Raw genomic sequence first — 13,083 nt, 5'->3', positions numbered from 1 at the left:
AAATACCTCAGGTGTGAAACACTTTGAGCGTACTGCTCTACCTTAAAACTTGGATGTGAATGCCTTTTCCAAGTCTAGAGAGTGAGACAAAACCTGAACGACAACTTGGTCTGACTTCCAGCTCACCTTTTTGCATTACCAGCTGGAGGGAAACTGCTGCACTGTAAAATGGCAGAGAATACGTCAGCATGATTCTTTCACTTTTATGGATGTTAAAATCAGTACCTTTGCTGAAATATGAAAGGTATACTCCTATAATAGATTCCTGGAACAGTCTGTGCTGTCTGTGTCCAAGGGCAGATTAGACTGGGAAGAGCTTCCAAAAGGACTCTGGGAAAAAAAGCCTGAAAAGTGCAGCAGAGATGAAAAATGTATTTTTAAGTTTATTATGCCATTTTCCTAGAGAAGAGTGGTTTCTCAGTGTAGTTTGCACATCTTTTCCATGCTTCTGACAACACCTTTGTTATAACTTGATTTATTAACTTGATTTATTGTAACTTGTTATAACTCTGTTATAACAGTCTTTCCTCATTGATAGGGATATCTATGTGTTTTCTTGTTTGCTTGGGGGTACTTTTGTTCACATGCACAGAGAAACGTGTTAAAACTATTTTACATACAAATTAATTGTTGTTAGAAGGTACTGGGTAAACACACCATGATGGAACTACTCAGCCTTGCTCCTGAAGAGCATTGCTCCTTCCTCTTGTTGTGGTGCTGCGGGGTGGCAAGTGTGCTGTCAGGAGTGAACAGATATTAAATGTCAGTTTTGAGTAGCCTCTGTAATCATATTTAATTTAAAATTAACATCCCTAATGTGCTAAAGTATTGTGTGTCCCAGTAGAGGCAATGCAGGCTGTTGGATCTTTGAGCACTTGTTAACTGTTAGTGACTGAGTGGCTGGTGGACTGCATAATTAATGGTCTTAAATCTTACTGGAAACTGACTTTGGTAGACAGACATGTGGTGTGATTTCCTCTAGGAAACCTCACTACCAAACAAATCCCCCCAAAACAAACCAGGTAATTTATAACTCTGCATAATAGTTCTACCTTCAGGTGGGATATCAATTATAGGGGGTTTTCCCTCTTCTTCTGTTGGCAGAGTTGGTAAGGTTTTGAGTTGCCCCTGATGAACTGAGAAACTTCACCTGGACAATACTAGGTCACCTGGAAATTCAGAAGTGCCAGTTAATGAGATACATAGCACAGACCTCCCTTGCTAATGGGTTTAAAAAGCCATTAGTGCTGTGAAGACACCATAGATTTCTTCAGAACAAGGAGTTCTTGCAGCTGCATACAAACCTGTGCTCTACATCTTCCTTCAGATCTAAATTGATACAAGGGAGAAACAGGATCCATAATTTTTAAGGACGAAGTATAATCTTGAATTCTATTTTATAAACTTTATTGCAATTTACAGTTAATTGCTTTCCAGTAAATGATTTGGTTGATGTATCAAAAATAGAGGTTATCCCTCTATGTTAGTGTTTTAGGGATGAATTTCTCTGCTGTTTCAAGAGAAATTTGATGCAACATGTTAGAACATCTGTTGGCATACCCCAACCATTTTTTTTCCTTTCATAAACTGGATATATATATAATGCTTTACAAAATAAGACAAACTTGATACTTTTTGATACTTAATGTCAAAATATAGTGGCAGAATATTTTCCTGGTAGAAAATCTCTTTGCATATACACATTTCTGTAACAGAGGGAAGGAGTAACTTTAATTTTCCAATGATCCCATGTTAAATTCCAAGATTAAGAACTAAACAGTTTTCAGGTCCTTGGAATGCAAGTATGTAGTGCTGCTTGCTCTGAATAGTAAAGCATTAATGATGCATATGTCAAACCCCACAGTTCTAAGTTCCTTGAAATTGGACTTTACATGGAATTCCTGTGTGAGTTTGGGTACATTTTGGGAGTGAGGTGAAGATAAACTGAGTGACCGCAGACCATTCATTTTCTAAGACACTGCTGTGGATTTTTCTGGAGTACAGGCTATAAACATTTGAACCTATGTAGAGTATTCTGTGGGATTTGTTATCTTATATTAGAGTTTTCCTCTAGTAGTACTTTCCCTGAATAAGCTGCTTCCATTCAATTAGGAGCAAGTCTAGGGACAAAACTGGGCTTTAACTTTATTAACTAACAACCTGAGAGGATTTATTGGGGGTAGCTTAGAGGAAATTTGCCACCATGACTTCTATCAGTGCTGCAGACTAGAGATTCTGCTCCCTTCAGGATTCATAGATGGCACCTGCATTTAAATGTGTCCCAAAGGTGGAGCTGGGTAAGAGGTTCTGCCTTACAATCACTGTTGCAGCAATCTGCTTGTGTTGGAAGACAAGATAACTACATCCAATATTGGTGTTACTATAGGCTTGAGGAGAAAAAGTGCAACAGCTTTGGGCTACTGCCCGCTTGCTCTGTGTGGCATTGAATTCTTGTTTGCTGTAGCAATAAAATCCTAAAAGCACATGGCAAACGTTGCATTCAGGAGGTCCAGATTCTTGCCCTGTCTAGTGCATCAGTCTTTCAAATACATGTCCTGAATGAATTAATAGAGGAAGAGGAAATAGAACAGCTCTTAATTGGCTGAAGTTCAAAGGCTCTGGGGTGAAAAGCAGGCAGCTAACATGCAGTTTTGCTCACTTCCCCCCTGGGAGGCACAGCAGGCACATCAGATCACAGGTTCTGGTCCATCCGGGGCACACAGAGCCTTTCATCTACTTGTACTGGTTGTGATTGTTTTTGTCGTGATAATAAGCTTTAGAAAAAAACCACTAAAAACCTCTACAGGAAAACTTCATTTTTGTTTGCTTTGCCTGCTCTGTAGGAAAGGATAAATGTGCAAGCATGGTGTGCAGAGTAAAACTGAAGATCAGAACAATAGCTCAGTTATATTGTGTATCATAACCACTATTGGTTGCTGATTTCAAAATTTCATTGCTATGTGTATGCTTTGTGCTTTTACTCCTGCAGGAAGAAGGTAAAAATCTGTCTGTGATGGATTTGGTGTTGCAAATCAGTTCAGTCAGTCACTGGTTCAGCTAAATTATGTTTTTAAAGCATCAATGCCAACAGCTGAGACACGGAAGTGGATAGCTTCACCAAAGCCACAGCCATTTCACGGCTTTAGATTAAAGTAGCTTCTTGAATAGCAGTGGGAGAACGCAGATTTCCAAAAGGAAATTAAAATATAAAGCAAAAATGTTTCCCTTTTGTCATCTGACATAATTTTGCTGTGTCTCTTTGGGAATGGCAGTGTTGAGACCTCTGTCCACAAGTATTTGGGAGTGATGGGTACTTAGACACAAGTCATGAAGTGCCAGGAGCATGTATGCTCATTGGGACCTCTGCTGAACTATTGGGCTAGAGAGGCCTCTGTGCTCTAGGCAGCAAATTTGTGTTTCATGCCAGAGTGGCTGGATTTTCTAGGTACCTCTGCTGTGGCTATTCTTCTGTCAGGAATGCTCTTGAAGCTACCTCTCCCAGCAGGGCTCTCTTTCAAGAAAACAAGTAGAAGGTTTTAAGCTTGCCTGCTAGATGAGTTTTGTATTTTTAAAATTATTAAAGTAGATCTTTGATAAGGACTTTAAATGAAGTTGTCTTCTGTAAAGTGTTGATCTTGCTAAACCTAGTTTGTTGTAACTGCTCTGCAAAGTGTGCATGAAGGCTAGAAGCTCTTGAAACTAGTGTTTGTAGTTGCCCCTTTGATCTTTTCCTTAGAAGTGTTTACTTCCTTTGGTTTTGTCTGATTTTTTAATTGGTTATGTTTCTGCTGTCAGCCTCTATGAAATGGCAGCTCTGGGGTTTCTGACACCACCTGTTGAAGTTTCTATGAAGTTGTGATTTTAAGTTTGCAGTGGGTTGCTCACTGTGGATGTTCTCATAGTGTTTGCCCTAGACATGCTTAAAAAATATCATTCATCAGAAACTATCAAAAGGGAAAGTATTAGGATTCTCTGTTTATCTCAGTTTTTTCGCCTTTTTTTCTCTTGGGTTACTTTCTAACAAGAATGAAAAGTGCTGTGTACTCCCTGCAGGTAACTTGAGCATCCACAGGAGTGTAGCAGCATACAAAGCTGCTAAGTTCCAGTTTGGAACTGCTTTATAACTATCTGTTATAAATCTGTTTAGAAATCTGTTATCTGATCTGTTATATCATTATAGCTACATTCTAACATTGTAATGCCAGCTGCTAATAGAGAAAGGCATTTGATTGAATCTAGTCTGTCAGTTATTTTGTTGTTCTGCTCCTACTTTTTTTTCCTTTTTTTTTCCTTTTGTATATATATAAGCAATCTGAGCAATCAAAAGAAACATGATTTGGCACCTGAAACCAAAATTTTGATTGCTTGGGCTCTTGTATTGGGTTTTAACAGTGCTGCAAGGCAAGTGAGTTTTGAGGAAAAGCCATATGAGTCCTGTATTGCTCTTGCTTCTTCAAGATCACTGGAACATATATACTTGTGTTGAAACTACTGCTTTGCTGGAAGAGACCTGCTGGTGATTTCTTTTAAAGTTGATTTGTACTGAGGAAGGGGTTAAAAATATTGCAGATTTCAAATTAGCTGCATTGAAAGGATTGAAATATAAATGGATTGAAAAATAAATGTTGTAGTGTAGTTCCTATAGTGCCTTATGGAACACCTGGGAGAAGGTATTCACTGCATGGCCCCTTTGAGACAGGAAAGCTGTCTCTCAGCAAACTAAAAAATAAATCTGTTCTCTTTCTGGTTTTTTGTCCTAGGAAAGAGAAATGTGTCTTGAATACTCCCAGGTGTGAGAAGTATCTTCCCTGGCTGAAGCTGGTGTATTGCTGTAGGGGTGTTATGACAGAATGAGTGATGTTTCTGTTGCAGGGATTTTGTTTGTTTAGTTTAAGTTGAGGTTCCAGAAATCTGAGCAATGGCTAAATCTGAGTGATGTGCTCTGAAGCTGCTGTTTGCATTGAGGCTGTTGTTGCATGATGATCAAAATCAGTTCTAGAACCAGTGAAGAAACAGGGACAATTCTTTAAGTTAAGAAAAGACAAATGAAAAGTTAAAAAGAGAGAAATCATCTGTATCTCAAATGGGCACTTGTAAAATGATTGTAGGCGGTTGTTAGGGCTCCATATGTCTTATTTTCCTGATCATGTAGGATTACTTACAAAATCAGCACAGAAATTTAACAGCAGATCTCTCCAAAATGGCCTTAGTGACTCATTTTAAAAAGAGAAATACCTTATGTGTACTTCTTGTAAACTTGGTCAGAACAATGATTCATTTTTGGTTAGCTTGGTTGTGCATCATCTGCAAACTTAGCCTGTGGCATCAATTGCTTTCTATCCTCCTGTACCTTGGTTTTAAACCATTCTGAAATGTCTGTAGATTATTCTGAAACTGCAGATTATTGGTCTGTAATTAATTAATCTCAGTTGGTTTCCCTGGGAGAATCAGACAGGAGCCATCGTCATTTATCTGCAGAGAATTCTAGGTGTGTTTATCAGAAACACAGGTGAGTCAGTATGGAACATATACACAGCTATTTATGGCACAGGCCCTCACTGAGCAGTGACACATACCTGCCCTCATTTTCCTCCTGCCCTTTAAGGAGGCTGCATCCAGGGAGGTGGCTTGTCCTGCACTCTGCCTCTCAAACTGGGTGATCAGGATGTGAGGAGAACAATGGATAGTGGGGATATTGACTTGTCTGGTGACACTTGGGAAAAGAAGGCCCCAAAATTCATTCCTAGGCATTGCAACTCTAAGTTTCCCCCATGAATTGTCTCCTCCTGCTCCTTTCCCACAGTCCTGTTCAGTAGCTGTGTGGGGGCAGCTGTACCAGGTGTTGGACAAGGATTCCAGGACATAACTGAGCTCTCCTCTTCTGCCTGTGACACGACATTACTGTGGAATAGCACACTGCAAGATATGCCTTAATTAGAATGTGTTTTGCTGCAGTGTAATTGAGGGTAAAATGCTTGTGCTTTGTGGAGTAGGGCATTTTATTATTGTGCTTTTCCATATCAGATTCTTATCATTGCCTCAGAGAGAAGGAAATGAGAATGTAGGAGACCATTTATATAACAGTCTGCATTATTTTTTGTGATGACTACTCATGAATTTAACTTGGGGCAGTCTCTAAAGGATCTCACACTGAAGGAATAGAGTATTGCACTTTGTAGTATTGCATGTCCCTTCAGGAAGAGGGCAAACAGAGTTGACCTGTCTCTGTTTTTGGTTGCTTTCTCTGATAAATGCAAATTATTGGGAACTGGAATGTTGAAGGAGCATTGCAGTATTTTTGCTGTTGAAATAATAAACAAAAACTATCATATTTTCCAAGTGCATGTGGGCAAAGACAAAAATTTCCAAAGTATGATTGCTGGCTAGCTGCGTTTTTATTCAGATTTGTTACAATATTTTGGTGTGGTGAGTCAATATTAAATAAACAATAAATCATAGTGTTCTCAGAAAGTATCCTTATAACATCTTTTTGTAGAATTCTGTTTTCAAGATAACTTTTTAATGTTATCTTGTGATGTGATAAATATTTTTGTTTCTATGCTCTCTCTTCCCACTCCCAATACAATTTTCCAAAGAAGTTACAGTTCCTGATGAGGTTACTCTTTGCATATGCATTGTTGAGGAATCAGAGGAAGATCAGAGGCTTTAATGTCACCTCATACACTGGTAATGATACCAACTTCATAGATGTAACTGGTCACAAAGTGAATTTGAGCTTATGTTTGTGGGAACAGTCACTCAGCATCATGAGAGGTGACTGATTATTTGGAACAGCTAGCTCCAGAACCTGCAGTGTAGGTAGGTTCAGTCATTTGCCACTCTCAAAAGTGAAAAATGCAGTATTTCTATTCCAGTCACTCCCACTCGTCATGTCTGCCTGCCTGGTTTTCCAGCTCAGTTATGCTGCTGCATTAGTCCATGAAGCTTTGCTGTAAGCCACCAGATTGTTGAAATTTCCACTTTTGACTTTAACAGTGGCAACTTCTCTGCTGTTAGGGACTGTAGGTACCCTTAGCAGAGGAGGTACTTCTTTAAACTATGTATATATTTTCTGTTTTATGCCAACTGGTATTTTTTACTGAATATGTTGGATTATTTTTATCACGATTTAAACTCTGTGCCTTAAATTCTCATGAGAATTTACTCCCAGGAGAGCCTTGAACTGAGTCAGGAGATGTGGCCAACTGCTGCTGCTAGGTATTTTGCACTAGGAAGCAGGTATAGCCAAGGGACAAAGTGTGTTTGACAGCTAAATGCTACTCACAAGCCTTTGACTCCTGAACATGATTGTGGTTGTGTTAGAGATGTTTTAGCCAGGTGTCCTGCCACACGTATGTTCAAATTACAGAAAGATGTAGAATAGCCTGCTTAGCCTTTGTATGATTAGAGGAATTAGCCAGGACGTTCATGTACTGGCATATCAAAGAGTTATTAGCAGTGTGCTGTGCTCCTTAGAGTATCTCAAAGGTTGTGATGCAGCTAATTCAGGGTATCCATTCCTGTTTCAGCTCTCACTGATGTTGTTGTGAGGGCAGTCTCTTTGCTTTGGTCTGGTAGTTCAAGTCATCCTTGTAGCTGCAATGCTTGCTGACTTAACATTTCTTTTCCAGGGGTAGGATAGGGGGTATCCCAAGCATCTCAAAATTACAGCACAATGAGTAGCTGTAGGGCACAAGCTAATGGTTTAATAACTTCACTGAAAGTGGAGATTGAAATCTGGAAACAGAGGGAGAAAGTAACCCAGCCTTTCATACTTCTCAATTCATCAACCTAAAGCAATTATGGAAAGTTAATTATTTAGATATTAGTTCAATTCCATGGCTCTGTGGCTTTTGCTTTTCTATTCTTTGCAGGTGATTTTAATGGGTAGTCTGCATTTAGAGACAATCTGAAAAAGAAAGCTCCAGTATATAGAGATTTGTTCAGTGAATCATGAAAGATAATGTCAAAATCTAAAGAATAGTAGAATGAACTGCTGTAAAGATCTTACTTCAATAAATGTGATTTAATTTAATAAGTATTTTAAATGAATAGGTTAAATAGATCTAAATATTTTAATTTATATTATTGTTGAATGCACTGCTTCTTCTATAAGTAAATAGTAGATAGTTCATTTCTTTTGTTGGGAATCTGGGTAACCTTCAAATACAGGCAGGGTGCAGTTCATTGCCTGGGGTGTGTTGGATGATCAGTATCTAGATACTGATTGCAAAGTTACACATTAAGTGTCTGTAATAAAATTAGTTCCTTATTATCCCTTGTATATCCCCCCGAAGAAACACGAGTTGCTGTTGTGTTCAAAGCTATTGAGTTTTCCTGTGCGCTGTTCCAGACCAGATCCTGTGTTGAAGGCTGTCTCCTGCTCCAGGCTGTGTGTTCCTAAATGCTTTGTGGGTGCAGCTGCCTCCTGTAAATGGAGTGAGAACTGATGAGCTGGGCTGTGTCCTGTCCTGCTCCAGTGAAAATCTCTTGCTCTGCTCAAGAAACAGACAAGTTACTGGATGCATCCTAGCTCTGGGTGGCTGTCAGCATTCCTGCACTCCTGCTGTCTACCTTTTCTTGAGCAATACTTTCATGTTGAAGATATTCTGCTGTTTCATCTGGGTTTCTGACTGTCTTTGGTACCTCAAGATTACAAAACACAAATTTCTTAGCATTGAAAATTCCCAGAATTACTTTCTTTAAATCCTGAAAAGTGCTTGTTCCAGGTAAAAAGTTAGGGGAGCATCAACTTCTTTGACACACATGGATTCATTTATAGATGATCTTTTTATTTAACCTAATAGAATATGCCTATCCAGACAGCCAAGGTTGTATTTCTTTAAAAACAAATCATGAGAGTGTGGTGAGCAGTGTTTGGCATATTGAATAGCCAGGGCCTTATGTACTTACAGTTTTGTTTTCCTGCTTTGTCAAAGAATATTATCTTGCAGACTCTGAAATGTTTTTGCCTTCGTAAAGATGAGCTATAAAGCTCACTGGGGGAAAATCGATCCTTATCATCTCTCTTCACATTGTTTTCCACCTTCCCCAGCTGTCATATTTCAAATCCCAGGCCTTGGTCCAAGACATGCACAGTTTTTTTTAACTGGCTTAGTCAGGGATGTGATTTCCCTCCTTTTACCTGCTGCACTTAGTTTATAGCAATAACTACAAACTGCTGTGTGAAACCACTGCAATGAAATTGTTCCTCTCCTTGTGCTGGGGGATTAGTTGTAGAAGCAAAGGACATTGCACCTTCCACCGGCTTTAGGTAATGGATCTAATCAGGGCAGTTTGTCTCCTGTGTTTTGATATGCCTGTGTTGAAGTGTAGTGATGGTTCTCCCCAGTGGCTCTGGAAGGGGGAGGCTTTGGTGTGTAACCCTGCAGGTTCAAAAACCCTCCATCATCCCTGTCCCAGGGCAGAGAGGACACTCACTGCATCTGTGCCTCCTTCAGTCTGGTACCAGAGCACAGTGGTGCTGGTACTTGCAGCAGCATCTCTCAGCATGCAATCGAAACAGCCATTCAAATTATAAACATAAAAGGTCTTTAAGCTGTATTGTTGTTCTTGTCCTTAGCAGCACAAATCTCAACAGACAGCTTTTGGTATACACTATGGAATTATGAAACAACAGCTAGTGACCTCAGTCCCTCATTATTTTATTTGTGACTGTTGTTCACAATTCAGCAGTGAGTCTTCACTGAAGCCATGCCCTCTGTTGGGAGTTACACTGTGGAATTCTTCCTTTAGGTGCCAAAAGAGGTAGAGGTTTTTCAAGTGGCTGTTCTGTGGGGAGAGGAGAGGTTTTATTGCAAGAGTTGCATGAAGTACTTCAGAAACACTGCACATTTTTTCCTTGCTTTCCTTCCCTTTACCTTTTTTCCTTAAGTTAATTAAACCACAACAGAGAAAATGTTTTTCTGTGGGCAATACTATAATACCTTTAGCAAAAATCGTCCTTTCTCTAAAGATGGTTTCACCTTTTACATAGAATTGCCAAGGAAGGGCTTTTCTTCAGGCAGACACCCCTGATGTCAGATCACACAGGAGCAGATCACCGTGACAGGCTGGGTGCTGCCTTTAACCAGGTACACCTTGCATCCTGACTATTCTAAGGCCAAGTTCCCTTGTGTCCCTGCTGCAGGTGGGACTCTGGAGGCACACCGGAGCTTGGAGGGGCCGGGAAGGAGCACCTTACAGCACGCTGGTGCCATCTGATGGTAAGCTTTCACAGCAACTTTTCCCCCCTTCCGAGAGTGTCAACAAGCTTTTTATTTATTTTATGAGAGTCTGTGAGATAACATTAGTTGTGTGGGTTTATATATATCTTTCAGAAATAGAAGTGCTGTATAAATTTTTAAAAATTTACTTTTTTTGTGTGTGTAATTTTCCTTATTTATCCTGTGCTTTAAAAACAGCGTTGCATTAAACTACAACCTACAATGCATCTTTTTCACTCACCTTTCTCTTTTTACCCTCCAGAAGTAACTATTAATTACAGACATGGTCTTCCTGTGATAACTCTTACGCTGCCCACAAGAGGTGAACGTTGTCAGTTCACTGTCAAGCCAGTAGTGACCACTGTAGGAGCATTCCTGCAGGATGTGCAAAGAGAAGATAAAGGGATTGAGAGAGCTGAAGTCTTTGCAACAGGTATCTCGTTTTTCTGTTATTTCCTGAAATAAATAGATTCCTCTTCCAATGGACTGTACTTCTCTTCTGGAGCAGAAGTTCAGTCCTCCATCAGGTTTAGCACTGTTGCTGTTGGAGTAGCTCTTGAATGCTTCTGGGGTTTATTGTTGTTTCAGAGTTAATAACCAAGTCCTCTTGAAAAGGCTGATGAAAAATGCAGAAATGGCTCTATTACTGTCCCTCTCCTTTTATCCCAGTAGTGTCCTCTGCTGTCTTTTTCAAATAGTTTCTCTTTGTAACACTGTCTTTAAATAACTCTCTCCTGATTCCCTTGATATCTCTTTCTTTCCTTGTCCTCCATGATCATTCTTCAAAGACAACCTGTTGAGCTGTTGGGTGTGATGCCTGCCAGTTTTTCAGTGTTATCAAGAGCTAAAAGAATCCATTTGCCTTCCTACAAACTTGTGCATGGAAAACTCAAGAGCTAAGCAACCAGATAATGTGTGCAATAGTAAACGACAGTTTTTTAAGACATTGAGGAGATTTCATTTATCAGCTGGAGTACAATATTTCAGGGCCCTTGGGTTGAAAGTAAACTGTTTGCTAGGGTCAAAGGGTAACTGGTATTTTAGCATTGGTGTTGACTTTCCTCCTTGTAATATTCTGTTTATCAAACTGTCCCAAGTGATAATTTTCTCAAGCTTTGCCAGTGTTCTCTTCTATTTTGTCTCCTTTGTTTGCCTGTTGATAAAAACTAACATTGAGTTAACCTTATTCTCCACTTTATTTCCAAGAAAACTTGCTCTGTATTTTGGCAGTGTTCTTGCAACCCCTGCCCTGGTACTAGAGAAGGATTCAATCTTAAAATTAGAATTGGGACATATGGGTTTTTTTGTCTGATTTTTAGTGAGGTGAGGCAGAAGTTGTGCTGGCAGCAGTTAACCTTTGGGTACTGCTCTTGTGCAGAACATCCAGGACAGGAGTGTTTGGGATTCACTGCCAAGCTGTTTTCCTCTCTTCTATGTCAGCAAAAGCTAACTATTCCTGCTTCAGTACAAATGTAGGTTACTTGTGAAGCATGAGATGATTCCTGTAAGAAATCTACAAATCTGGCATTTTTGGCATGGACAGGCAGCAGACTCCAAAGTAGAGAGAAATTTGCGTTGTTTTCACCTCATCTGATATGTTTAAACACACTCCCATCCCCTCTGATTTGGGAATACTTAGATTAAAACAGTGACTCACAATAGTTTTCTGCTCTGTATTTGTTAGGTGCTGGGCAATTGTAATGTTATAGAACAGCTGAGATGTTTAATTTATTAGGAAACTGATACATTAAAGAGAAACTAGTGGTCAAGTACTGAGAGTTGAACTTCAACATAAATCATTAAAGAAAAGTTATGTAGCCAATATGAAGTGTAGGCAAACTTCTGTGTCATTTAACAATTAAATGAAACCTAACCTTAACTGAAGTTATCAGTGCTGTGTATGATGACTCATTTTCATTACCTGTGGATTTGATTTTCATCCTGCAAACCTTTTGTAGACAAAAAATGACTCCTTGTCCACACTGGAACACTTGTGTTTAGGTACAGGATTGAAAGTAGCATTTACTTAAAGCCTGTGGGGAATTTTCTAAAATAAAATACCTCCATTTCCTCAAAACTTTTCTTATTTTCAGTTAATAAAAGGTTGCACATGTTTATAAATCAGTGGTGTATTCAGAACATCCAGAACTAAGAGACTGTGTGGCACTTCTTTTCAAAAGCATTTTTCCCTTCAGTGTTATAGAAAGAGGTATAAATGTCACCTTAGTAATGTACATGCAAATGAGCCTTGATGTTTTATTACACTGGAAAAGAAAAAAGAAATGAGTGGATGGGCGCATTAAAATTTTGGACTGAATGTGATTGACTTCTGGGTTTGCATTGGTACCCACACAGAGTGGACAGGCAAGCCAGCTGGGGTATTTGCTTGCAGAGTTCAGTAGTCTAAACCTCATCATATGGAGCCTGAAGACAGGGATCTGGTGAACAAATAATTGCAGATGTGGGGTTGTTTGTGGAGCCTTTCTGTAGTGGATGTGAGAGGATAGGTGGGGAGCTGGGACAGTAGCACTGTGACAAATATCAGCATACAAAAATCTTGGTATTTTGTAGCCTGTTTGGTTATTCATCTTGGGAGTAAAGCCGCCTAGTCCTTGGCAAGGGCAGGGAAAACTTCCCCTTTCGTGTATAGAAAGTGAGAATCATTTTGAACAGCTGCTGTGGGGCAGCTGCTCCATGGCTTTTCAAACCCTCCTGCCACAGTGATGCATCCAGCAGCAGTGGTGTGTGGCTCTGGGGGCTCTTGGGCCATCTGAACCCCAGTGTGCTCCTGGCAGCCACTGTTACATGTTCCTGCTAATGAATCCAGAGCTCCTTCCAGATAGGAGCTGTAAAATTG

At 39.7% G+C, this 13,083-nt stretch overlaps 1 protein-coding gene across 1 annotated transcript in view; it reads left to right on the top strand.

The window, feature by feature from the left end:
* Window positions 1-13,083, top strand: part of MCUB (mitochondrial calcium uniporter dominant negative subunit beta) — a 41,893-nt gene that overhangs the window by 24,560 nt on the left and 4,250 nt on the right. The window contains exons 2-3 of the mRNA XM_066317818.1: window positions 10,151-10,226; window positions 10,489-10,659. Of these exons, the coding sequence (XP_066173915.1) occupies window positions 10,151-10,226; window positions 10,489-10,659 (247 nt within the window). The remainder of the gene's footprint in view (window positions 1-10,150; window positions 10,227-10,488; window positions 10,660-13,083) is intronic.

This window comes from Sylvia atricapilla, chromosome 4, assembly GCF_009819655.1.
Source record: "Sylvia atricapilla isolate bSylAtr1 chromosome 4, bSylAtr1.pri, whole genome shotgun sequence".
Taxonomy (NCBI): Eukaryota; Metazoa; Chordata; class Aves; order Passeriformes; family Sylviidae; genus Sylvia; species Sylvia atricapilla.
Note: the sequence above shows the minus strand (reverse complement) of the source record. Positions and strands in the feature narration are given on the sequence as shown.